We start from the raw sequence: 27,972 nt of genomic DNA, 5'->3' as shown, positions 1-27,972 counted from the left end.
GGTTTTCATTCCAAAAGAGCTCTCAATTACTTAACTAGACCCTTAATTGACATAATAATTTGCTTAATTAGACCTTTTTAATTAAAATTTTAATTAGAAGATTAAAATCTATTATTAATTTTATAAATAAATAAATAAATAAGAGTACCTTTTGAAGAGTACAAAGTACTCTTAGTACCTAAGAAGTACAGAGAAAACATTTGGGAAGATATTTCAGGGATGGGAATAAGACTCCTGTTGCATAGCAGCTTCACCCATTCCAGGTTTTACTATGAGCGTGATCAGCCACAGTGTGTAGGTACGGTTACAAGCTCAAGCGTGTCTGATTATTAAACTCATAGTAAAACCAACATCTGCAATGGGAGTCTTATTTCCTTCCCCGGAACTCTAGTGATTGGTCATACGTTAAATATATCCCATTTAAACTTAGAAAATGGGAAGAGTATACTTATATTTAATAACTTTACGATGATTGGCAGATCATTTGCCAGTTTTTTTTTATTTTTAGAGAAAGGGGAGTCGTTGAATGAGATAACATTGTGTAGATCCCTTTTTCTATTAGGATATTTTGAAATATTCAAACATTATTCAGACGTTTACAAAAGTGGTGAGATCCCCGGAGAAATACATTTACAGCGGAAGTGAAAAGTCTGGAAACTACTCCGAAGAATGCTGCATTATAATAAGATTTTGACAGCATAATTTTCAGCGTGTTATTTTATTATTTATTCAATTATTTATTTATAGTTTTTTGAGGGGGTAACCTTAATAAACAAAGCCATTTTTATCGAACAACTTGACCGAATGCTGAGTAGATCAACAGTGACGTCTGCTGGTGTCTATTGGTCACTACACTACATTTGCAAAATGTATATTGAACACAATCAAAACCTTGCAATAGATTTTAAAGGCTTATTCGCTTTGCGTATTCAGATAGCATACGCGTTTCACATATTCAAATTACTACAGTGTAAACCTAAAACAAAATATATGATAATAATAATAATAATAGTAATAATAATAATAATAATAATAATAATAATAATAATAATATAGACTTTTAGCCTCCCAAAAAAAGCAAAATTACAACCAATAAACGGTCATTCTCGCGTTTTCATATACAAAAAACAATTAATAACATACAGAAAATTGATTTATGTATTTTTTTTAATTAAACCAAACTTACGTTTCTGACAGAGGAATTAATATCCGGTGGGAGAACAGACGACATGCATGTTTTTTAAGAGTGTAACAAAAAAAAAATAGATAAAATAAAATAAACAAAAAACAAAAGTCTGGAACAAAGTCGATTTGCCGCCATCTTCTCACGTTTACCTGTTGTACCTGTAAAGGGGCGGGGTCTCTCTCGATGGCGTGTATTGTGTTTTTTTTTTTTCTTTTTTGGTACGTTGAAGCTCTATACATCCCTTCTTACCTCTGTCATGTTAGTGGGCAGCTGCCTTTCCACTTATAACTCATTTTAACAAATATATTTGCCATAATAACTGTACTGAAATTATACAGTATAACCGTTAATTATGATTTTATTTGAAATGGAAAATTGACAAACACAAAGCGCATAGGGGGTCGGGAAGAGATAATTAAACGTGAAACAAAGATTGTGTTTTTGAAGCACCGTTTTAATAAAGGTTAGCGTACGTAGCTGACGTTTCTGGGTGCAAAAAAAAAAATCACTATATATCGACCTTGTCCTTCTCAGAATCGCGTATCTTTCATTGCCGTAAATTAATTGCTTTAATTAATTAATTGCTAAATCTAATTGCTTTCACAGAATTATCATTCTTTGAATCGAATTCCGTCGTGACAGTCTTTTATTTGAATGATACGTGCACTGCGTCTAGGAGGAACCTTAAATCGCGAGTCTCGTTTCTCCCAGAAGCTGCTACTCTGTAACACATAATTCAGCTCCAGTTGCTAGACAGGGACTTTTTGAAGGTTGACCCGTCGCAGTGTTGTTGTATTATTATTATTATTATTATAATATATTTTTAATAACTAGAAATGATTACACAACTGTTATACAGAGCCGGAACTGCGGTCTTGAAGCGAAACAGCTGCATCCTAGCGAGAGCTTTTCGGGTAAATCGATAATTCAAATCTGCACCCCTAAACATTCTGTAGTAGGTAATATATATATATATATATATATATATATATATATATATATATATATATATATTAGTGGTTTTAAATAGGCTGTTGGTTAAAGAAAAGAAAAACAGTATTGCATTGTAGTTGGCTAATATTTTTTTTATATTTAAAACGACGTTTTTAAACACAAATTTGCAAATATAATACCTGAACTAAAACACGAGCGTTGTGTAGCGATTGTCGTACACCCACAAATACAATGTCTGCTTTGGAAATTTAGAAATTATATATAAAAAAAAAAAAACTAAAAATGTTTGCATTTTGTGTGTGTGTGTATATTTATTTATTTATTTATTTTTCGTTACCTAAACACACCTAAACCACACCGTGTGCGTTCTTAACATTACCTGTACACGCTTACAGGTCACGACCTACCTGTCCGTGCAGTGTCATTTTCAGATATGTGGTCAAAAAAGTGCTACACAGCGCACTGCGTATCCCTAAAATAACTTCCGCTAGCAACTCAAATCTGGTACATTATGCTGTTTTGGGTCTCTTACATCTTTTAAATTAAATTTATCATATTTTCCACGATTAAGAAAATAATATACAAATATTTATCGTATGCAATACATTGGGTCTTGTGCATGTGTTTTGTTTTTTAGAATAATTTCCAGTTTGTTTGCAAAAAAAAAAAAGTATAATGGTAAGTGTACCTCTTTTTGACAATAGAGAAAAAAAACCCATCAGATCGCAATTGATGGCACCTGTACCAAAATCTGACAGCATACCACTTCCTGATGTTACACAGGTGAAGATTTGGTCTGCGTACCACATTCTGTGGATGCACCACTTTCTAACACTACTCTGTTTCCAGTTTTTAAAGTTGGCACTACTGTACTATACTGTGTTGTACTGGCACTGTGTGGCAATCCACAACCACTTCAAAACGTCCTCAGGATGTCACAACACAATCTAACCACATGCACGTAACCCTTCCTTAATACTTAGTAAACTGGCATCGCCATAACAGCCTGTCAAAACAGCTTTGTTATGATTTCCACAGTTCTGCATATGCTACACGCACACCCAGTGCCCTCACAAAATAATTTAAAGAACAGACTTTAAGAGTAAGTAGGGGGGTTCTGAAAAATATCGCATTCCACATCCCCTGCGTGTTGCTACAACTGTTTAAATAATGTACCTGTCATTGTTCTTTTCATTGTTGACTTCCTGACAGCCTTTTACACTTATAACTTTAAAGTCTGTTTCAAAGCTCTTTTCAAAATGTCCGCTCTAGTGCACTGATAGTGTAAGGATTATTGCCCACATTGTCAAACAGGTAACACAGCAATAATGAGCCATGATGTGGTACGGAACACAAAAGCCAGAACACTTGTTGTATTCTTTTTAAAAATCACTCTCCAGTGATTTAGAGGAAAGATCTCACAACCCAGTGCACTAGAGTGGCCATTTTGAAAAGAGCTTTGAAACAGACTTTAAAGTTATAAGTGTAAAAAGTTGTCAGGATGTTAAGAATGAAAAGAAAAATGACAGGTACATTATTTAAACAGTTGTAGCAACACGTGGGGACGTATCACGGTATATTTTTCGGAACCCCACTACTTACTCTTTAACTTACAGATACACTACCTTCCCAAAAAAGCCACCCGCTTTCGTCTTTTTTTACACTGGTGCCCGGGGGGTACCTTTTTAATTTCACAGAAAAAAACACACTAGTAAAATAGTTTAAAAACAGGAGCAAATGTTTTGCTGATGTAGAAAGGTGCTGGACTCTCCTTTACATTTTATTTACAAGACCAGCATTCCATTCAGACCCATCCCTTTTTAATGTTTTAATATAGGAATTCCGCTCTGATACAGGCATTTTAAATTTTAAGATTTTCCTTTTTTCCTTGTTTCAGGTACAGAGTTGCTACAGCAGTTCCACCACTGAGCCCAAGATCGCAGCAAAACACCCTTTCAAAGTGGACCTGGAGGGTGGAAAGCGATACCCGTGGTGCGCTTGTGGATACAGCAAAAAACAGGTACTAGTTACACCCTAAAGGACTGTTTAAATAAAAAGTGTGTTTAACCTAATTTGAGGACAGGCTATTTTATAAACATTTGTGGAGCATTTTAACTGGCATCTAGCTGTTATTTAAATATCGTCTTTTAACTATATTGTTATCAGAAGTTACTCTAATTTTGTTAACCGCACAAGTCTAAATGTAACTTATTAATTTTGCAAATACAGCCCTTCAGATCCTTTTATGACGTCTCAATATAAAATAAGAAAATGAAGCCTAAAAATGATCCATTTCTTGGTGACGATTAACTCCATTTTCTATGTGTTGCGCTTCATAGCCGGCATGAAATTTCACTGCTGTGATTACAAGCGCGTCTAACTTCTAACTGGGGGTTTGTGTATAGATTCGTCTTTCATTTTACACTTCTCAACCGCTGAAAACTTTCACAACGGTAGCATGTTGATTTTGGAGGTTTCAAATTACAGAAATACAGCTCCTGTCCTGATTTTCATCCAAAGAAAAATGAATTTGGTATTTGATGAGGGGGGTAAATAAACAAGTATCTTCTTCTGTCTTGTTTTCCGAGCCGTTCTGCGATGGTTCACACAAGAAGAGCGCTCCAGGTTTGTCTCCGCTCAGGTTCACACTTGAAGAAGCCAAGACTGTCTGGCTGTGTGGGTGCAAGCAGACTCTTAACCCTCCGTACTGTGACGGCACACACAAGCAGGACTTTGTACAGGAAGCAGAGGTCCCAGCACAGCAATAACAAGCACCTAAACAATTGAACATATTATATATATTGAATTGTAAGTCATATCCCTTATTGGAACCTGTTAGCAGCAACTACACTAACAGTATCGCTGAGAGTGTAGATGTCACACTCCATGACAAAGCGTTTGAAGCACAACAGGATCTGTAAAAAGAGATTAAATATAACGTCATGTATTGTCGGTTTGATTATTATTTTTTTTATTTAGTTTTAATAACTTGTGAGTGTTTCCCTCCCAATCAAGTTGAATGGTGCCAAACGTTTCTAAAAGTTGTCTGGTTTTGTTCAGATGTTATTGGTGACCTTTATCAAACTCTTTTTTTTTTTTTTTTCATTGTGTGAATGTATTACTGGTAACAGTGGTTTGGTAAAAATACAAAAATAAATAAAAATAATGCCAAAATTCAAATAAAACACTAAGAACATAGTTCCCTATCGGTGTGTGCCATTGTTAAGGAATTTTTGGCATCCTTGGTAATATTGTTTGCCTCTAAATCTCTCAGGTGTGAAAAGCCTTTAACCAATTTGGTGTGTGACGCAGCTGCCCTAGCAACAGTTAATATTCAAATTGGCATAACATATATTATTGCCAGCGATGCCTGAACACCCTGCGTCTGACATGACTTGTTCTTTAAAATAAATACGCCTATTAGCTTAAAAAAAGAGGCTGGAGGAATTTTTGTAATATTTCCTTTCAAATATTTTACAGATTTGAAGCACAGATCAAAAGAAAAACCCACAATGATGTTTTTATTTTAGGTATACAAAAAAAAAAAAAAAAAAAAAAGTATTTCATACTTTCATCACAAGAAAAAAAAAATCATCTTTTATTACATTTACAAATCAGTATATATTTTTTTACAATAATGAATATAAGCTAAACATAATATTACACTACATTTAACATCATACAGGATGCAGCAACAAATATTTTGTTTGTACCTTTTGTTTGTACAGTTTGTACCTGTATATATATATATATATATATAAAAAAGCAGTCTTTTCAAACAGGTTATTCGCCTGCTCATTTTTAGTGTGATTCGTTTAAGAATTTGATCGCTGAAAGCCTCTTGCAGATGCATTTGATCACATGGATTTCAATTGCACGGTTTTGAACCTGTGATCTAAAGTAACAGGATAGCCACAGCAAAATGATGCTGAAATATCAAATGCTACCATACAGCTGTCAGGACTTTACCAACACTGTGGGACTCCCAGTTTTTTTTCATACCAACTTGTTAAAAACGCTATACACAGCTGAAAACGGCTGTCCTTCCCAAGCAAACAAAAATAAAACACATTTACAAGTTAATCTGGTAAAAGGTCCTAAAATATTTAGTCTGATATTGTTTGGATAGTTTTGTAAACGACGTGACGCAACTACAAAAATACTTTTAAACTTTTTGGGGGATTTTTTTGGGATTTCTTTTTTTTTATTTATTTAAAAAGGCACACCAAGTACCCAAGGAAGGAATATGTAAATATTAAAGCTACATACGGGTTAAAAGGAAGTCGGGTGGATTACCACTGAAAGATGAGGCCAATTCCATAAATCAGTTCTACTTCAATGTTGTGGCAGAGTCCCATTGGTTTACATCCACCCCCCTCCATGCTACAGTTTGCCTGATCATATCTTTTTCAAACTTAATAAGCACATTTCCAGTTTACAGCAAGGCGTCTACCCTCGGTGTACATAACACAAGTTTCAGCTGCAGTACAAAACGGAACCCTGTGTGTTAAGTTCTGAAACTTAAAAAAAAGAGCAAAACTAAATAGTAAAGAAGTGTGCCTTAACTGGTGTGTTTATCCAAAAAGACTGGAGCAAAGACGAAACATTGAACAATACCAATAGCTGTCAGCACAAGTACAACAATAAATTACATTTTTTTGTGCTTCCCAGTAACCAAAATGAAATGTTAAAGGGTATATAAGGACCTTTTTATTTTATTGTGTTACATGTTCCTATGTGTTGCTAGAACTGTTTATGTAAGGTGTGTGTATTGTTTTAATGTTTTTTTTTTTTTTTACTACTTTTTAAATTTGCATGGCCCGCTCAGAATTACATTTCCCATATCATGATGGGAAATGTAGTTCTGAGAGGTCAGTTAGCAGAAGGGTGGTTCTGAGCGGGCCATGCAGGTACATGGGAAGCCATCGTGAGGCAGGGAATGCAATTTCAAAGTTTAAAAAAAGTGGTCAAAATGTAAAAATAAAATAAACACGCACACCTTACGTAAACAGTTCTAGCAACACATGGGAACATAAAATAAAAAGGTCCTCGTGTACCCTTTAAATACTGTATTAAATTCTAGAGTATTGCCAAAAACTGTTTTTTTTTTGTTTGTTTGTTTGTTTTGTTTTCTACTATTCAGAAACAGAAGAGAAATTGATGTTTGACGTGAGCTGGATTCAGGTAATAGGTTACGAAAGGTTATTACCAATTTGTTACCGTGGTATTACCACTGCACAGGGGCAACAAATATAACGGATGTTTAAAAAATATATATACATACATACATACATACATACATACACACTATGAGCTACATGTGATCTCCAGGGCAAGAGAGTAATTATCCACACCGCCTGGACTGGCTCAAACTGCTGTTATTAGTGTCAAAACTAGAACTGTCCATTGAGAAGTGTTGCCTTAACAGCTCAATTTTCCTCCACCAGGAATTGAGATCGCAGCACAAGGAAACCTCCCAATTGTTCAAACAAAAATAAAAAATTGGCGGCTTACGTACATAAGCACTAAAAAAAAAAAAAAAATCAAGTTTTTGTGCATCTGTTGGGGGTGGGGGGGGGATATGTGTAAAAGAGATACAACACCTTCTGAACTGGAATTAAACTAGGTTGCAGCATTTAAAAAAAACAATGATAGATGTGCAGCCTTTAAAATTACAGAGGATTGGACTGCATGCAAAATTACAAAAAGAAGTCATCACTACCAACCCTCCTCTTACCAAGAAATACAAAAAAAAACAACAAAACACAGCATGTTTCTTCTGCTCTTTATCACAGTGCCGTTAAATTTAAAAAAAAAGCAGAAGGAGGTGGAGGAGAAGAAATGGGGGCAACAAAATAAAATCAGAACAATATCCAGAGTCCAGTCCCTCGGTCCTCTCTTTGTGGTTGGTTGTCGTTGATGGCGACGATGGAGTTTTAGGTTAGGGGCGACGTTGTTTCTGTTCCCACCCCGTTGACAGTCACTTTGCGGCCGTGCTCTGCCGAGGGAGAGAGCTGCCGGCAGTTGGAGGTTCCGTTGAGGAGCGTGGGAGGGGCGGAGCTGCTGGCGGGGGGCGTGGGGGTGGCTCCGGAGGGGCTGGGGGAGGTCCGGTTGCTGTGCGCCCCGGGGCTGGGCAGAGGAGAGGAGGTGGAGGGCACGGTGGCCGGGCTGTTGGCTTTGTCGCTGACGGAGTCGCTCTCCGAGTTGCCGCTGGTGTTCATGCCGTCAGAGTTGCTGGCCGGCTGCTGCTGGGACAGCTTTATCCTCTTGCAGGTGGGCTGCACTCTGTACTTGAGAGGAAGAGGGCCGTTCTGCACACAAGACAAGAGGAGAGCAGTGAGGAGCAGGCTTCATGACAAAGTGTTTCTCTCAAAACTGATCACAAAATCAATAACAGGAGATGCACTATTCTTTATTATTGATTATTTAAAAAAAAAACAAAGCAAAGGCTGTAGTGAATAGACACAGCCACCCCCCCCCCCCCCCCTTAAACACATTTACACCCGATCTCAATTAGTTAACGATAAGATCATTGAAAATAAGCAATTCATATTTTCATCATAATGGATGCAAACAATGCTGTTAAAATACTATACAAATATATGAAAACATGCATACTACATATACATATACATATACACACACATTTTAAATGTTACCTTACTTAAAATTCTACTTTCAAAATGATTCCCAAATATTCAGGGCAGCACATACCCCAATCAATCCAGCGATATTAAAATTAAGTATAGATGGTATCAATTCATAAATGTAATAAAACATTGCCTTTTCAAGTACTGTATAAATATCTTTCGAAACTGCACATTTGACACCAGCTAATGGAACACATTTGCAGACCCTTGGGTAATTCATGTATAAAATGTAGTTAATTAGACAGAATTGGCTTATACTCTTTGCAATAGCAGTCTTATTCCCAAGCTTGGAGCTTTTGGACACACTTATTGCAAAACTGGGGACCTCCTTCATTTCATTCTAGTTTAAAAAAAAATGTATGGAAAATGATAATTGCACAGTAAATGTGGTTAGTTTGTTTTTTCTAGGATATAGAGAATTCAGATTAATGAAAAGCAGAAATGATGAGGAATTGAAAACGAGTTAAAAGGTGGGAGTCTCGCTCTGGCCTGTCTGGGGCTGGTCTCTGCTAATCACTCACAACGCACAGTATATAAATATGATACTGGGAAAAGCACCGTCCCATTCATTAAAAGGGAAAGTGAGCCAGCCTCCCATCCCCCCCTTCCCTCAGTGCAGTCTGAGCTGCTGCACATGTGTTTCCAATTAAAATCCTTTTCCAACAACCTCTAAGATGAATGAAAGCAATCCCGTGAAGTGGACGGCTACAATAATATTTCACAGATACAATACGCTATTGCTGGAGGCATTTGTTTGAAGTATAATTTTACTGTTTTCCCCAATCCTCGCCATTTCATAACATAAGCCAGTGAAACTATTTTGCACCATAAACAGCTCGACAGCTCCGTGCGATTAAACACGCCAATGTGGAATGCATTTAACCGCTGTGATGAATAAACAGAAACAGCATTGGCACGGACTTTGCTACAACCAAGTGTTCAATGTACTTGTGCACATGGCACAGGGTGGCTGTGTTGAACTGCAAGTGCACCTTATCACCATTGCAGAAGCAACCACATAGCAGTGGGATTCCTGTTTGACTTGCTGCATTCTACTCCAAGCCAGGTCCTGTTTGTCTTATTATTAGCTGCATCAGGCTCCCTTACCCGTCTCCATGTGTAAATATATGCAATGTCCATAAGGGTGTAGTAGTCTTTCAAAGGCTCGTCTTCATACAATACCTCGATCTGCAAGAGGAAAACATTCACATGAGCACAATCCTATTCCACATGGTATCCTGTGCAATAGAAATGCATTCGCTGATGCCAAAGCAGATCTGACACTAAGAGACAGCGTGTGGTCCCACAGTGACTGAGCATCAGGTGTGAAGCCCAGGGAAGCAGTGAGGAGAGGTGCCACCTGCCCACACTGCCTGGGCATCTGAAGGAAAAAGAGAACTCAAGACGGGAAACTATTGGAATGTTCTGAAGAACGACAGATCTAAAGACCGTCACCCTTTGATTGTTAAAAGAAAAAAATAAAGTCCAGGTTGGCAAGTTTTTAAATAATTAATAAACTGAATTTATTTTGTATATGTATTATTTTCTTATTTGTTTATGCCCAGTAAAAAAAAAAAAAAATTCAAGTTGATATCTTCGAGTGCTATTGAGATACCCTTTATTTTATTTTTTTCAGGTTAATTTTTCTAACTTGAAAGTTGGCTTTTTTTTTTTTATATACTGGTAATTTAATAATAATCCCTTTAGTCAGGGTACAGTAAAATCGTTCTTTACAGTATTTGTTTCTATGCAACAGGGAGGCTGTGTGGTCCAGTGGTTAAAGAAAAGGGCTTGTTACCAGGAGGTCCCCGGTTCAAATCCCAGCTCACTCACTGACTCACTGTGTGACCCTGAGCAAGTCACTTAACCTCCTTGTGCTCCGTCTTTCAGGTGAGATGTTGTAAGTGACTCTGCAGCTGATGCATAGCTCACACACCCTAGTCTCTGTAAGTCGCCTTGGATAAAGGCGTCTGCTAAATAAACAAATAATAATAATAAAATAAGACTCCCATTCCTCGTTTCATTATGAGTTCAACAACACACACCTGAGCTTGTTAACTATCACTAATCAAAATCATGGTAAAACCCATCCCTGGTATTATTAGTATGTGTTATTACTAATATCTAAACAAAGGTGGAAATATATTGTGCAAAAGTGACGATGTGCACATTCGTTCCTATAACAGAATTTTTTTTAATGACGACCGAAAAAGATAGAATGCGAACCAAGGTCTGCAATAAAACTATGCCTATTGTGCTGGAATATGGCACGGACGATAGGTTCGTGTTCTAGCCCCTGGTATTAGTCTTACTCTGTAATTGCTGGGAATATCCATCTTGCTGCGCAGGAACTTGGAGAGGTGCATCACTGTCATGGCAGCCGGGCAGCACAGAAATCGCTTGCTGTTCGCCTGGAGGGATCGAGACCGGAATCGAAAACGTCATTGTAACACCGAAATACCTTTCTTTATAAAAACGGCATGCATGTGTGTCAGGATGGCCCGTCAGTCTTACCTTTTCTTTTTCTGCCTCTCGTGTTTCCATCACAACCTTCTTTTCATTTCTTAAAAGAAAGAAAAAATATATATATAAAAAAAGGTGTTTCGAAAATTAACGCTTTCTGGATATTATATCAAATCATTTCTTATAGTAAAACCCCCTGGTGGATCAAACTGCTGCGCCATGGGAGTCTTATTTACATCCCCTGCAAGGGAGTGCCCGTACCAAGTGTCATCACAACAGACTTGTATTAATTCTGCTTTGACTTACGTTTTGCCTTCATGAAACTCTATGGACAGGCTGATGATCTCGTCGTCCGTGATGATTCTCTTCTCTTCCTCCTGGACTTCCCCTCGGTCTTCATTCGAACCGTTGGCAGCTGAGGGGAAAAAAAAAGAGGAGAGGAGCGAGAGATTAGATACGAGTTCAGAGAAAGAGAGAAGGAAAAAGGAAACAACAACATGCCACCTACTATCTGCTGTGGGGTTAGCTGCATAGAAGTCTCTCCTCCTCTTCATCTCATCTGCAGACAAGGGAGTTGAAGAGAGAAAACAGTCAGAGATCTGCTCTCTGCTCAGTGTGCCAGTGTTAAGGATGTCATTTTAACCTGGATTTCTAGCGCCTTTAAAGGGTCACTATCCAGTTGGTCTAAAAATAACACTGCTGTCTAAATACAATAGGACCCGGTCTTTAGCATGCTAGGGTGCTACAATTATTTAGATCTGCATCCAATCTGATTGGTTGAGTAGAACTTTTTTTTTTTTTTTTTTTTGCAATATAGACTGATGATGCACACCGACTGAAACCACAGTAACCAGGCTGATAAGGATGCCCCTCCTTAAAAAAGAGATGGTTTGCAGATCTGTGAGATCACATGCCAGGAATCTGAATGCGCATTGTGATTTCAATGCGAGCATATCCGTGCAACGTTCACTGAAATGTATGTGTATGAATGCATACGTACATGCATGCATGCATATACAGAACAGAACAATAGCAGAGACCCTACCTTTGAAAAGCCCTGGAACAAGCTTGTACACTATGTCCTGCAAGGTTTTATCGGCTCTGTCAAAAAAAAAAAAAATAATGAAATTAAAAAAAAAAAAAGACATTTTATTTTCATTTTAAAAAAGGGTTCAAGTATTGCAGTTTACAAAGACAAAAACGCACACAGGCATTCATAAAACGCTAATCAGAATCCACGTGTAGAAATGCCAATCTCATAAGGTTTTCAGTTCTAAAAATACCTCTAGGATAGAATGAATTGCCAATGTGTGGTTGTCTTAAGAGAGGCACCCAGTGTGCACTCATGTTAAAGCTCACACGGGACTAGGGGACTTGCATTGTGGCTAATTATTGCATTAAAAGCGTGAGGTGTTATATTAAATTGCGCAGTAACATACGGTCAAATAAACAAGTTCTGTCTCCATCTGGAGTAGCGTTTACAAGCCCAGTTGCTGCTGCAGATTAAACTTGCCTGATACTGAGAAGCGGTCTTGTTTTGTGCAGTTGAACGTCGCACATCGGGCAGTATTTGTTGGTCTCCAGGTAACCGACAATGCACGTTTTACAAACTGTGAAGAAACAGGAAGCGTCAATTCAGTATCAAAAATATATATACACGACGCCCGCATTCCGAGATAAGAGCGAACGATTCAAAGCCTACCCCCTGCTTTCTCTTCTGAGAGAACAATGCGCTAATTTCACATCAGTCACAGTTGACGGTGCCCTTAAAAATAATAATATGAAAAACGACTACAACATACGCCACTGGTATGGGCCTTAAACTAATCACTGTTTTCATGTGTTTTTTTTTTTTTTTTTATGTATACATTGTTATGTGCAAGTCTAAGAAAAAATACGATGCTGTGCATATGTAGAAATATGACGGACACGTACACGAGTGAAGACACTCCACGATGGTCGTGGCGTCGATGAAGTATCCTCCGCACAGGGCACACATGAGATGCGGGTTCAACTCCGTGATTTTAATCCGGGTGGTTCTGTGCATTTTATCCAGTTTGGCGGATCTAAACACAAGTAAAAAAAAAAACACAAAAACACACACACACACACACGACAATATATACATACGTTAGTTGTATGCAATTGGCATTGCTTTACAGACAGGAATAATATTGGATAAAACATAAATAAATGAATAAATAAATAAAAACACATTCATTTACAAGCGGCTAACTCCCTTGCGCAAGACAACTTAACACGTGCTTATTCTCCATGGTTTATAAAAAAACTCCTGAACGACACAGTGTAGCTCTTCTGGGTTTGTATAATGCGATGCATCACACACACGACGGTATTATAGAAGCCCATACTACAGAAGCTTTGCTCTTCAGGATACAATAGGTTTCTTTATAGAAGCTAAACAAATAAGGATTGAAGATATGTCAAAATTAATCAAATGTTTCAACAAAAAAATGCACTGCAATATGTTTAGTAAGCATGCTTTGTTGTGTTGGTGTGTGAATTGGAGGGGACGAACCGGCAACAAACCCACCCAAGTATGCAAGAGCGCCTTAACTCGCGGCACACCCTCTAATAATTTCGAATATATCTCCCACCCGCGTGCACAAACGAGAAGCGTGGCGTATTCATGCGTGGCGTATTCATGCGTGGCGAACAAAGAGAATTCGATTTCTTATGTATAAATTAGGATCTACCGACCCACCTGCAAAAGAAACTCATTTAAGCAATGAACATCTTTAAATAAAAGAAATCAACTCGCACAAACACAGATAAAACACACACAACAAAATCGTACACGTGCTAAAAAAAATAAGAAAAAAAAAACAATGAAACACTTTAAAATATATAGTTAAATGTTATCTACCTGAAGTCATTTGCCACGTTTTCCGTTCCTGTATTTGCCCACATTTCATCTATTATTACGAACCCTCTATCTTGTAACCTTTACCTGTAATATAAATGAACACTCTGGAAATGTGCGCTGGGGGGGGGGGGGGGGGGGGTGGACAGCACAACGCAGATATCGAAAAATAAAAGGCTTTAACGAGAAGACATGACACAATCAATCAAAATGGGGAAGGTACAACAGAACGGACATAAAATTAGCAGCAATGGCAAACCCGTGTAAGGCTGAAGCACGGTTTCTGTTTATTTCTCCTCGCGCGAAACAGCAGGACACGTTTGGTTGTGGGTCTTTCACAAGTGTCTTTTTTAAAATGAAAAAAAAAAAAAAAACGCGGCGCATGGTGTTGGTACAGTATCTCTGCTTTACCCAATATACGGCTAATGAGAGTATTTTTATATATACGCACACCCTGTGTAAAGAAACGCAGTGGGCCGTGCCAAATCAGATAAACGGTCTAATTGGAGATTACAATGCAATTCATTAAACGCAGGCTGCAGACTTGCGCTGATGTCGTGGACTCATAGGGCCCGCTTCAAAGGCAGCTGTCGGCTCTTTGTGTGTGTGTGTGTGTCAGAGAGAGAGAGAGAGAGAGAGAGAGAGAGAAAGGAGAGAAAGAAAGAGAGGTGCCCGCTGCTCTAAAAATGTATTTTTCCAGGATTAAACATGCGATAAACACACAAACAAAAACATCACGAGTCAAGGATACTCGCGTGCATATATAGGCGTATGGGAAGCTCAATGGAAATACTATATACATCAAATCTACATCACACTAAAACAACTGGCTACATCACATGCCGACTATATACAATCTCCTTTAAAAATCCACACGCAGGGTATGTTAAATTATTTACTTTAGATTTACATATGCGTTATTATCCATTGACGTACGCAACCGCGGAGCCGATTCTCCTTCACATTCAGTATAGTTAATATATGCTATATAGGCTATATTTTATGCGACCTATAAATGATATGCATTATTAGCATACTATATTTACTGTAAATCCTGTAAAATGTAAGTGAATAAAACAGGACTACGGGAATGGAAATTATACAAAAAATGGTATGAAGCAATAACGGGATATGTACCACAGACAAAGAAAGCGGTTCAGAGATTGAAAACAGACAACAGTCTAAAACTAGTAACACTGGCGACAGATTCGCAATGAACGTGCTCAACGTAGTCTGGTTTCCATAACGACACGGGAGTAATATTTGGCACTCTGCCAAACAGATTACAAAAATGTGTTATTGTGCTATTGTTCATTCATTCATTCATTCAAAAAAAAAAAATAATACATAAACACAGATAGAGATTCCATTATGGAACTGGTTGAAATAGTATAGGATGTCACTTTTAAATGGGGACGGTACAGTGGGTCAAATTGTACTTTTCCTGTTAAGGTAAGACACTGCTGTCTGTTATTATTCAACTTCGCCTATACAACGCAGGATAGCGCTTGCGTGCGCCTCACAGGAGTGTGCTGTACATAACACGAAGGGGAGCCCGGGTCTGGGTTTCGTTTCGGGTTCACTGTGACATATATGCAACCCTTATGCCTGTGAATCGCCATCAATCCAACAGCATACTTTCTAAGAAGGGCGCCGACTCGTTTTGCTAATATCAAGGTTAACAGGCGCCTTTTTGAGTGTTACAGGGCCACACAATTTTGCATGGCTTATGGGGGTGGCATTCTGCAAAATATACTAGCGCTAGTTCTCAGAAACGACACAGGACTGTAAACAATTTAAGCATGTCGTTTTGTCCAAAACCAGAAGTTCGAAACTGCAGACCGATTTCAAAATGTACAGGAGTTATGTAAAATCCAAAACCAGGATTAGGGCGATATTGTAACCGTATCCGTTTTTCACAGCATTAAACTGGAGTGGATTTGAAACACTTAAAACGTACAACTGAATCCAGACAGATGTTTCTAAAGCAGCTATTAATAAATAAATAAACCGTGGAACATCTGACAGCCCTACAAACCAAAATGAGCAACTGCACATATTAATATCACGGTTATAGCATCCGTGCAGCCCAATTTAGAATTAACACCCATTTAGCAAACACGCTAAAGTGGAAATCGATGTCTAAATGATTTAAAACAACATCAACAACAAAACAAAACAAAAACGCGCTTTCAACGCGTGGATTGACGTTAAATCCGGGATACTTATAAAAATGTATTCTGGAGTAATTAATAACAAGCACATTTGCATAACAAAGCGAAGCAATTAGAGCATTGCCTAATCAAAGACAATAGCAACTGGCAGACTCAAGCTTCGCTGAAGTCTTTAGTACAGAATTATAACTGTAACTTTTACAGTAAAAAAAGAGAGCACTATTCCTTATTCTCTAAACAAAAATAGGATTAACACCGATCATCTATTAAGTATACTCGTTTTTAGAACATATTTTCACAGTGTATCCCTAAGCTACAGAAATCAGTATTCTGAATTGACTTCTGCCACTGCGGTCTGGATTGGAAGTCCCAGTGGAGCTATGGTTCCATTCAGTTGATATAGATAGAAATAGATAGATTGATAGATCGATATTTAGAGTCCATGCCCCAGAAACATTTTAAAAGCATTGCTGCATTGATCCATAAATTGATAGAATTCATGCTGAAAAAAAAATTGATTCTAGTATTATGCAACGGTTATAATTAGCGCTATCTTTTCTTTCTTCGTCTGTGGGTGTTTTACTGGAGTATATAAATCTACTCTCTACCAGACTGCAGTGTGGCCTCAGCTCTTGCCTCTTTGTGACCCAGAAACCCACTTCTCAGTCTTTCAGGGCAGCCTAGAGGTTTTTTAGAATTGCTGCCTTCTCTGTGATACAGCAAAGAAAGAAAAACGGAGACTCATTTGTAACTGTTAGCAGTTCAACAGCAAGCTTTATTATTACAAACGTGAATGTTTCGTCAGTTACAGCTTATATATATAGATATCTACATATTTATTCTCTCTCTCTCTCTCTCTCTCTCTCTCTCTCTCTCTCTCTCTCTCTCTCTCTCTCTCTCTCTCTCTCTCTCTCTCTCTCTCTCTCTCTCTCTCTCTCTATATATATATATATATATATAAATTAGCAATTCCTGTAATTATATGGAATGAATTATAGGTAAAATACCTTCTACAATAAAGAAAGACCGTGTTATAATGTTATATTCCCCCTGCTTCTGCCATTTCCACTTTCGGGGTGTTTGGTTTCTTAACCAAACATTATAAATTAAGGTCCAAGAGTCAGAAAACACGCGGCAATAAAATGAAACTGTAGGCGTGTACTTTATGAAACGCAATATATCAGCTTGTAATCACAGGCAAATTGAGATCTTGTCTAAATGAATGACCCTGGCTAGTTAGTTATGGTTTAAAAAATCACACTATTTGAAGAATAGTGTTTGACTAAATAATGTGCAACGAGATCATATTATGTTTTTCTAGGACCTTATTTTTTTGCAGGAAAGCAGCTGCAAATCCATGCAGCACGAATTATTTTCTGCATTCACTTGTCCCTGTATCAAAAGACGAGTGCGCTCCAAAGCTGGCGCATGCTCAGTACACCCAAGGCCAACTTGCTTTTGTTATGTCACAGATAAGGGAGTGTATTCAACTTCATAATAAACTACATCTAGAGAGAACACCATTGTAGAACTCCGGTTGCACAAATGGGCTCGCTTGTTTAGAATTGGAATCAGACCACTGGCATAATTCTATAGTGACACATAGTTTTTTTTTCTCTTTCATAATTAGTGTAGGCCGATTGTACGCATCCCCTCGTAATTAAATGGCTGGCGCATTGCTAGATAATTATCTTGCATTTTGAAGAACAAGGGTGTCGGGGTCTGTTGTTGTGCGCTGTTATACAAATGCGTAAAGCCATACCAACACACAGGCTGTACATTGAGGCACTTTCTTGGACGTGGTTCAACGGCAGTGCAGTTCGGGATCAATCGGGAAAAAGTGGCGGCGTGCAGTATTTTACATCCTGTTCCAAAGACAATGTTCTCAACAGCTGATGCAAGTTAGTATTTGTCTGGATAATGGGATTAGATGAGTTTACTTACACACTAAAACCCCGTTTTTGTTATATTCTGTAGGGCCCTGTCGGTGAGTTGCTTTAACAGGTTTTCGAACGCCCCCTTTTGGCGTAATTCATTATGACACTAACAGTCAACGTTTAAAAGTCTCTAAACAGAATTATATTTTGCATTTAAATCTTCAGCACACACCTTTTGAATGTTGAAAGTAAGCCCGTACAGGTCTGGACTGTGAATGGGGACAATATATTACACAATTATTGAAGGGTTAGGCAGATGACTTCTACACAGGATCGATCTTACACATTCAAAAAAAAAAAAAAAATTTTTTATTTTTTTCATGTTTATAAAACTGAATGTATGGCAACATGGTGTATTTATTATTACACCACGACATAGCATTCATCTGAGACAAGCAATGCATCTATTATGCAATATTATGACTTGTACACATATATAAACACATGTGTTTAAGGGCGTCGGGGTTAAATATCTTAAGGAACACGTTTAGCACAAGCAGTATTGGTGGACATTTAACAGAACATGTCTGGTGTCTGTATCCAAGACATTTCGTGCACATTTGAGAGAGCAGACACGCACCCGTGGCAGTACGGCTGATTGCGACGTGATGCATTATTAAAACAGTTGCTCAATCTGCGTAAAGCACGTCCCATCTCTGCAACTGTATCCATGCAAAAAATAGAAACACAAACAGCTCGCAGCTGGATTTGGGGGGGGGGGGTTTAAAGATTTAAACATATAAACCAGCAGAATTTAGCGTCGGCGCGCAAGCGTGGAGCACAAACATGTTACAACATTAGAACGAAGCTATTGAATACAAAGCATCAAGTTAGGACGCTTTTAATGCCGGTATACATGGGAGCACTTTTCAGAGCGTTCTTTCTGAGATTGAATTCACACCAGTTTAACTGATAACAAAACATATTGGAATTAAAAATCAATGGATCGAGTACCGTGCACGCATTCCCGTTTATGGTCTGAAAATATTATTTTATTGAGGCACAGAAACGAACTGAAAACCGTCGACCTCCACGGACGCCCATCTTCTGCTAATTTCCTTTGACTCCACCAACCACGAATGCGATTCTGTAGCTTTTTTACAAGTTGTCGCTCCTCGTTTTGTTTATAGATTACTTTTCTGAATACGTACACGCGACGGTACAGTATTGACGTCACACAACTGCAAGATGGGCATAAGATTGTAAACGGTCCAAAAATATTTATGAAGGAGATTAGCCAACCAATATGTGACAATTAGTCACTGTCGACTTCTAAGTAAAGGTATATTATAAACATCGTGACAGTCCGTACTATGTACTATATTATTTCGCTCTGAAAAACACACACACATGAATGATGCATTACCAAAACTCGGAGTCTATACGATTTCAGTTCGCATTAAACGTCACCACATCAAAAAAAGCTGTTCAGTACTTTATTTTTTATTTCTTTTAAAAAAAGGACAGCGCTCACAAATCTACATTGATGCCGGGATACGGAAAAATAAACAGAGGGGGCGCTACAGCAACTTTCTCATTGAAGTCGTGCACGTAAACCAAATACACAAACCCACACGTGTCAAAAAAAAAAAAATACACTGCATAAATTAACTCCACACAGAAAATCCACAAGGTCGTTTTCATAATTAAACTTAAACTAAAAAAAATAATAAAAAAAATAAAGGTATGTGGGTAACTTCGCAGTGAACACTGTTCAACAATAGCAATGAGGCCACGTTTAGTGTAAATAGTTATGTACATTACTGTTATTATTATGTATTTGGCAGACGCCTTTATCCAAGACGATTGCAGGTATAACAGCGCAATACATAGGCTACTGACCTGCGATGTATGAACAAGCATACACCATGCGTTTAAGAATACAGCGATTTTAACTTCTTCAATATGGGCGGTTACCTTCGGCATGGCAATATTATTTTCAATTAAAAATCCCGGCATGTTTTGTTACTCTCGTGCCACATTCAATACGCTATTTTATTAAGGGCCTATTTACGTATGTGTTTTGTTTCAATTAATTTCTATGAACAACACTCGTCCGCAGCCTGCTATGCAAAATGTGTCCGTGGATTTGTAACAAATTATTTTGCTACTAATTTAAATAAATAAATACATTTGAAAACCTTTTTTATAAATAAGCTTCACGAGGTGCTATCCATATATTGATTTGTCGGCTTTTTCATTAGACGCGATCTGTTCCGGAGAAGGAGTTCGGTGTATCACTCTGTTCTGGAGGTACAGCTTCAAAATAAGTTCAAAAAATAAGCATACGTGGCTACCTGTCCTAAACGCGGTTAATGACACCTCATACGCTAGCTCTAGTTTCGAAATCTATAATTTGACCCTATGGGCACACGAATTACCTTTTGAATTTAATTGGTTTTTGTTCGGTCTGGCTAAAGTCATTGCGCGGTGCTCACTCGACCCGCTACCCGACACTTCAAAACGTTATAGTCAAAATTCTGATAAGGTTACCCAGATCACATTGACAAAGACAGAAACTCCAGATTTTATACATTTCATAACGGGCAGGCTTAAAGGCTTGGGTCCAAACGATTCGGAAAACAGAACCAAAACTGGGATGCGACCGAAAGCCCGACAATTAAACAGCAGTGACTTACACAGTTTAAACAAACCGATGCCCGCCGCTTACTTCGGAGCAAATTAGCGCGCACGGTCGTTATGATCTGCAAGGATATTACACTGCCACCCAACTCAAACGCTATTTCGACCATTTTAAAGCACAAGGGGACTGGATGAGCCAACACATGAAGAGAAAACAAAGAAACCTGAAAGACCGGCGCAGAAAAGAAAAACTGAATCCGAAGCGGCCATCTTGAAAGCAAATGGTCAATTGCTGGCAGACGGGGCTCGGGAGAGCTATTTTCGTTTAAAATATCCAAATTGCGTACATGGCGAAGTGTAAAAGTCTCGGCAACCGACAAGGTCAAATATTTGTAAAGGTACACCCACCTGTTTCTCCAGGAAAAACTCCCGTTTGCGCGTAAGAAAATCCGGAAAATAAAGAGTGTTTTTGCTATAGGTTGAATAGTACTAGTAGAGTCGACACAAAATGGCTTTTTTTTTCTGAAGCAGAAGATGGACTGCCCCTTTTAGTCACGTGGTTCAGTTCCTTCTCGCTCCCTAAACTAAAGATCGTAAATGAAAGACAGGAACCCCTTCTAAAAACATTTTGCCAATACCCCTGGATAACTTAAACGCGTCTGTGTGCGTCAACTCACACTTATAACGATTCTATTACCAACGCAAATTTAATACATCGATAGTGTCCAAAAATAAGACCTTTAAGACCTTTACGCATTGTACTGACACAAGAAAAAAACTTGCACCAAAATTGACTAGTGCTTTCCCATGTAACGTAACAACAACGTTTCTCACAGCCAGATAAGGGTTATTGTTTTATTAAGAATTCTATTCTAATTCTAATCTCGACCCGCAATAAAATACCCTCCATATTCTTCGCACTAACTTCAACAATCTGTGCTTGCTCAACATACAACCTTTTAAAAAAAAAAAGCCTCGCCGCATCGGGTAAAGAATTATACATTTTACCAATGACTGTATAATGAGGCGCATGTATTACCAGAAACCCGCAAATGTGCGCACTTTAGGTTTGTAATCGCGTGTCAAAAGCGTGAAAATGGTTTTGCATGAAATTCATACTGCTGTATGCATATTATGAGTGTCAATACTACTCATGAGGCATTCAGAAAGAAAACTGACTACGGATTTATAAGAAACAGGTGAACTATATATATATATATATATATATATATATATATATATATATATATATATATATATATATATATATATATATATACACACACACATTTTGCCACGTATAATATGTGTACTAGTCTATTCAAACTGGAAATGTGTTTATTTTTACGTTCAGAAATTGAAAAGAGAAAAAAGACCAAAGTTAGTCATTAGACATTGCAATGAAATACAAGTACAGTTATAAAAAACATTTTTTTTTAGATATACAAATATATAAATTAAAACGGAGTTCGGTATGAAGTACCGTCATATCTTTTTTCTCTCCAATTTTTTTTAATTCATTTATAGGACCTACATATACTTGAATGTACTGGATTTATTGACGTGTGTAGTTAAAATGAAGCAATCCGATCTCTCTCAGCTTTATTACAGCCGTCACAAACGTCTTCATGTGAAGTTCGGATAAGATGGCTTTGGAACAGTATTTAACAGAAACGATAAGCGAAGTGGGACGTAACCTTGGTTTCACATCTAGGTTACGTCAATTCGGTAACCCCCTACGCTTATCATTATAGCCTATTTCTTTTTTAAGACGGGTCTGAATCTACACTCCGACTAAAAACAGGATAAGCGCAATGCAGGACAGTGAAAAAGTAAAGCGTCTAAATTTTAATGTCAAATACTCTGACTGCTCTATCATATTTATGGGGTCTCCGTGCTTCCTCGACCTGTACTGTAGTAGCCTCAAACGCAAGCCACAGCAGCATTTAATAAAAAGCAATGTTACCCAATGCGGGATTTGTTCTAAAGCACGCAGTTCAGAACTTGGTAAAAGTTGGATGCCAGGCAGCAGGGTTTGTATCTTATAAGTGTCTGTGCTTATAGTAATACATTTCCCTTTCAGCCTCGCTTGTGTGTAATAATACCGTCGATTAGTCAAACCACAACAAGAGCGCCGGTTCTGTTGAACTTTTTAATAAATTGGGCTATTGTATCAATATCTATACGTTATCGATTCACTGTCGCATGCGACTTTTAACAAATATCTCATTCATCCATTCGCCTTGATATTGGGGGCGTTTTTGTTAGGCGTTTAGTTCATAGTAAACAAGATTCTCAATGATATTCTATTGCATAGATTTCTGGCATTATAGGCAAATTATATATATATTTTCCAGAAAATACCCACCCGATAGCTTCTTGGTCGCTATACACTGTGCTCAAGGTATCACCTAATATTATTAGCCATGCCAAATTAGTTTAATGCATTCATGGAGGAAGGCATCTGACGTTTTTCTCATGCACCGAATCTCCATTTGCGTAAAGAGCAAATACGATGTTTTTTTTTTTTTTTTTTTTTTTGCAGCGGCACTTTCGTATGCCTCCCCGGGCTAGAGCGAAAATAATTCGCCGGGTTTTTACATCGCCTTTGTTCTTTTAATTGACAGTGCAAAACGTTTCTGTGCGCGACACAAAGACTTGCCCGAATGTGCACGTAACGGGGTATGATGAAGAGGCTTCCGAACGCGTTGCAGTTCCTCCGGCTCTGCAATGCGCTTTTAAAATGCGAGACGGTACTTCAAGGCTATCGGGCAGGTAAAGCAAAACAAGAAATAACAGCTTTCTCAAGCACACGTGGGCTACGATTTTATATTTTCCTCGAAATGTCTGTGGAGACTGGAAGTACTTTCGTTGTGTTATAATCATGCGCGTTCTTAAAAGACCTGAACTACTAAACACAAGTATACAACAGAAGAGAAAGGACTGGTCTCACCAATTAATTGTAGCACTTAATAAATACATAAATAAATCACTTTTCACTTTGTAATATACAGAACATGTGTGTTAGTTATTTGTTAATATGTATATAATATACATCAAACATATTTGCATTGTTAATAAAACCCCATAAAAAGCTTCCTTCTCATAGTCTTCATCGACAGCGAAATGACTATTCAGTCAGAGGCACATTCGACTCGTTTGTGTGGCGCTCTCTTTAGTCAGCACTTTTCAGTGAATTAGGTTGGTAGACTTACACATCAGGCGTCGCTTGACTGGGAGATGTACATAAACGGTTCTCGGATAAATAGTTTCAAAAATAATCATTTTCAGGACTGTGAAGTCGGGACAATTCATGCACGCTTATTGACAGTAAATGTTGAAAATTCTTCCGCAGTCCAGTCGCCGTTCTCAAAGTTTGCCTTGATTTTACAATCAGCTTAATGTTTTGAGTAAGTTCTATCTGACAAGCTATCGATCACTGCTGACAATCCGCCAATCAATCAATCAATCAATCAATCAACCACTCCGTCATAAAAGAGAACACCTTATATAATAAACGCAAATAGGCTTTCAAATCAGTGTGTTGACTCTCGGTTCAACAGCAAATCCATTGCAGCAATAAATACATACATGTAATGGTGTTTGTATATTAATCTGCAGCGCATATTTCACAGATTTGATGTATTTGTGAGAGGCAAAGATCAAACAACACGATCTTATTCGCTCTGTAATGTAATAAGGCAGTTAGTTCACTATCACCAACAAGTGCTGAAAATGACTGTATATCATTGAATTTGCTGATCAGTCATTTACTGTAAATGTATAAATATCCATCAGCCTACTCTCCACTGAAGTTGACTTTCATAAAAAATATGTGCAGAATATATATTTAGAGGCGTATTTCCTTTATATATTAATACTGTATTAATTTGTGTATTTAAAGCTGTAAAATACATTTCCCCAAATAATTACTCTGACACAGTCTTTTATACGTTCAATCTGGTCTTTAGTGAACTGATGTGAAAACACAAACTGAATATTTATGATTGTTTGTGCCAACTTAGAGTTTACAACTAGTCTGAGTTTGGCTTATGTTGTTAATTATAAAACTATATTCTTCATTTTCTGCACTGTTGAGTATATACATTAATCTGAGTTGTTCATTATTTGGACTTTTACAAAATGCAATTTAAACGTGCTTGCTTGAGCAATCAAGCTGTTATTCAAAATGCATTATAAGCATGAAGCCTATTGCCATGTAAAGGTTAGGTCTATCTCAATTAACTATATATATATATATATATATATATATATATATATATATATATATATATATATATATTAGTAGTGGTATGCACAGACTCAAATGAATACTAACATGGCCGAATCGTTTGTCTACTTGACTTAGTTTCTTACAAGTTTTTAACTCATTGATAAACTAACTCTTTACAGTTTTGCTAAGGTCGCCAATTCCTACAAACTGTTTCTGTTTGTATTTGATAGGCCATGGTGAAAGCACCGATAATTCGGATGTAGTCTATACAATTAAAACAAACATTTGATGGAGAATCGTCCATAGTGTCTATATACTATAAGCCCTGAAGGTCAGAACCTAAAACCTAACATGCTCACAGTTTTATGTTTGTTTTTTAAGTTACTGTTTTGACTTGTCCCACATAGTAGCATTTTCAAAACAAAATATAATTCCAGTTAAAGTTGTACTCCCGTATAAACTGTTTTCAAATACATCATTACAAAAAAAACCCTTAGCTTTTTACTCCTGTTGAAATGTCTGGTATTTTCCCAGGTTTTTAGATCAAATGAGAAAAATCAAGAACGACCATAGACGAACCGTGAGTCAAATAATTGTATTAGATAGCATTGCAGAGTGCCATTTATAAAAAAAAAACAACAAAAAAAAAAAACATTTGGGCAGCAGAGTGGAGTAGCGGTTAGGGCTCTGGACTCTTGACTGGAAGGTCGTGGGTTCAATCCCAGGTAGGGAGACACTGCTGCTCTACCCTTGAGCAAGGTACTTTACCTAGATTGCTCCAGTAAAAACCCAACTGTATAAATGGGTAATTGTATGTAAAAAAAATAATGTGATTGTATGTAAAAAAAATAATGTGATATCTTGTAACAATTGTAAGTCGCCCTGGATAAGGGCGTCTGCTAAGAAATAAATAATAATAATCTATTCCAAGTAGCATTTGGATATTTTCCTGGATTTACATAACCCTGCAAATGATGAACGAGAAGTAGTACAAGGCCTCTGTTTTTAGCCAGTGGTCTTCTTTCTCTATTTTGTATACATTCACAGTCTGGGCAGTCATTTGTATAGTCTTTGGTCAGCATTCAAGACAGCAAGCAACAACGTGCACGTGCAAAAACCTCTTGCTAGTACTTTAATGCTTTTTCAAATGCCTTGCATTGTGTAAGCTGTCTGGTGAAATACAAAAACCCCAGAGAACCCCAGAGTCTCCTCCTGTACAAACTTGATAACTTCATTTGCATGCTCTCTTTGCAACCAAATCCATTTTTTTTAAAGCTGAAATGTTTGTGGGTTCTAGAATTTGTCCTTCAAGTTTTTTTTTTAATTTTATTTTCAAAAATATCGTTTTGAATGTTCATAAAGTGGACTGCATCTGATGCTGTGAGGTATTATTTTTTCCACGACCCCTCTCCGCCCCGTTTAATCTAAATTTGTTCTAGTCATCGTTGTGTGATGGTGTCTGTTGATACCTTTACACTTTCTAATCAACGTGCTAAACAGCGCTTTGTGTTTTATACAATAGTATTTAAAATAAAAACATGCGTGGGAGTGCAAGTGCCAAATACTGCGTATGTCTTTGTACTAAGCATCCGGTTTCCGGAGAAGGTAATGCATTTTCTCGTGTTATCTGTCCGCAACCCGTCTCATAGTCCGTGCTACTTACAAACACTCGAAATGTATCTCGTTCGCTCCGTGTGCAGAGTTTTGCAACATTACTTGAACGGAACACAAGACGAGCCGTTATTGTCAACGCAAAATACGTTAACTAATAAATAATTCAACCAATAAACAAATACATACATACATACATACATACATACATACATACATACATACATACATACATACATGCATACATACATACATACATGCATGCATACATGCATACATACATACAAACTATTAGGAAACCGTGCTTAGGTAGACCAACTTTTCAGCTCCTTCGGATACGGATTCCGACTGGTTTAAAATGTTCATTTAAAATGATAACAGTTTATATTCTATGTGGTTACGAAGTTGCGGATGAAAAATATATATATATACCTATTTTACATTCGCAACTTGTAAACGTTTTTACTTGCAAAAAAATGTCTGCACCATGGGGTCTTTCTTTATGCCACACGCAATAGCTTTGATTAGGCTACTCATGGTGTTTGCTGGCGGTTCAGTCCGCGAGGTCAACAAACTCGTCTCTGCGGAGAAATATAAAACGAGCAGTGTTGTCAGCACTGGGCGAGAACAGAGCCTATTTATAGGTCCCAAGACCCAGGGAATGCGTGATTTCTTGTGAGCCAATTCTAAAGGCACCAACAGGTCGACTCAGCGAAAGAAACGCTTGGGTCTTTTTTTTGACAAACTGGAGAGACATCGTCACAGAAACACCTTCAAAGGTTTTAGTGAGCGTCAAATAAAAAAAAAAAAAAAACCCTCATTGTTACAAACTTCAGCGCATACATATAGATGACAGTTTTCATTTATTTATAGAAATGTGCATGGTTTCAGAATATGTTAGGTAGATTCTTTAATTAGAATTAGGGTATGTAACATGATCCACACTATTAATAGAAAAATGTTAAAATATCTTGCTCATAAAGAATTTCTGTCTGAATCTGTGCAAAATGACATCTTGAGAACGTAACTATCTTCAATATTATACTAAAAATGACTTCCATATTATTATTATTATTATTATTATTATTATTATTATTATTATTATTATTATTATTATTATTATTATTATTATTATACTACACATCAGTCTTACAGCATGTATCATTCTCTAAATAAATAAATATTCTCTCTAGCACTGCCCTCTAAACTCTTTATTGTCTTATTGATTATAATAACACAATCATCAGTACCTAAAAATGTCATGATGCGCTTTTCCCGGGGTCTGAAATCCTTAGC

The 27,972-nt window shown here is 37.4% G+C and overlaps 2 protein-coding genes across 3 annotated transcripts; one reads left to right on the top strand and one right to left on the bottom strand.

Moving 5' to 3' along the window:
- The first annotated feature begins 1,867 nt into the window (after positions 1 to 1,867).
- On the top strand, positions 1,868 to 5,341 carry LOC117433478 (CDGSH iron-sulfur domain-containing protein 3, mitochondrial-like). The gene is made up of 3 exons (XM_034909396.2): positions 1,868 to 2,100; positions 4,038 to 4,160; positions 4,729 to 5,341. The coding sequence occupies exons 1-3, from the start codon at positions 2,023 to 2,025 to the stop codon at positions 4,906 to 4,908; spliced, it is 381 nt and encodes a 126-aa protein (XP_034765287.2). The 5' UTR covers positions 1,868 to 2,022; the 3' UTR covers positions 4,909 to 5,341.
- A 1,570-nt stretch (positions 5,342 to 6,911) lies between these two features.
- LOC117433477 (polycomb group RING finger protein 2-like) lies at positions 6,912 to 21,430 on the bottom strand. Of its 2 annotated transcripts, XM_034055771.3 has the most exons (11): positions 21,240 to 21,430; positions 14,141 to 14,224; positions 13,189 to 13,319; positions 12,767 to 12,863; positions 12,299 to 12,354; positions 11,762 to 11,812; positions 11,560 to 11,668; positions 11,305 to 11,353; positions 11,103 to 11,201; positions 9,898 to 9,978; positions 6,912 to 8,451 (listed from the first exon to the last, which is right to left on the bottom strand). In XM_034055771.3, the coding sequence occupies exons 2-11, from the start codon at positions 14,182 to 14,184 to the stop codon at positions 8,077 to 8,079; spliced, it is 1,092 nt and encodes a 363-aa protein (XP_033911662.2). In that variant the 5' UTR covers positions 14,185 to 14,224; positions 21,240 to 21,430; the 3' UTR covers positions 6,912 to 8,076. The 2 variants fall into 2 exon arrangements, with proteins under 2 accessions (XP_033911662.2, XP_033911664.2); XM_034055773.3 differs by lacking the exon at positions 14,141 to 14,224 and having other exon boundaries at positions 21,240 to 21,429.
- Positions 21,431 to 27,972: the final 6,542 nt, after the last annotated feature.

The sequence above is a fragment of the Acipenser ruthenus genome, chromosome 33 (assembly GCF_902713425.1).
Source record: "Acipenser ruthenus chromosome 33, fAciRut3.2 maternal haplotype, whole genome shotgun sequence".
In the NCBI taxonomy this organism is placed as follows: domain Eukaryota; kingdom Metazoa; phylum Chordata; class Actinopteri; order Acipenseriformes; family Acipenseridae; genus Acipenser; species Acipenser ruthenus.
This window is presented reverse-complemented; position numbering and strand designations above follow the sequence as displayed.

What these genes read in the sequence shown, in the direction of transcription:
- LOC117433478 (XM_034909396.2), top strand. Translation starts at nt 2,023, where the DNA reads ATGATTACACAACTGTTATACAGAGCCGGAACTGCGGTCTTGAAGCGA. An exon ending in TCCTAGCGAGAGCTTTTCGG is followed by an intron (nt 2,101 to 4,037) that starts GTAAATCGATAA and finishes TCCTTGTTTCAG; the next exon opens with GTACAGAGTTGCTACAGCAG. An exon ending in GTGGATACAGCAAAAAACAG is followed by an intron (nt 4,161 to 4,728) that starts GTACTAGTTACA and finishes TTGTTTTCCGAG; the next exon opens with CCGTTCTGCGATGGTTCACA.
- LOC117433477 (XM_034055771.3), bottom strand. Translation starts at nt 14,184, where the DNA reads ATGTGGGCAAATACAGGAACGGAAAACGTGGCAAATGACTTCAG. An exon ending in ATATTCCCAGCAATTACAGA is followed by an intron (nt 9,979 to 11,102) that starts GTAAGACTAATA and finishes TTCCTCTTGCAG; the next exon opens with ATCGAGGTATTGTATGAAGA. An exon ending in ATATTTACACATGGAGACGG is followed by an intron (nt 8,452 to 9,897) that starts GTAAGGGAGCCT and finishes TCTTGTGTGCAG; the next exon opens with AACGGCCCTCTTCCTCTCAA.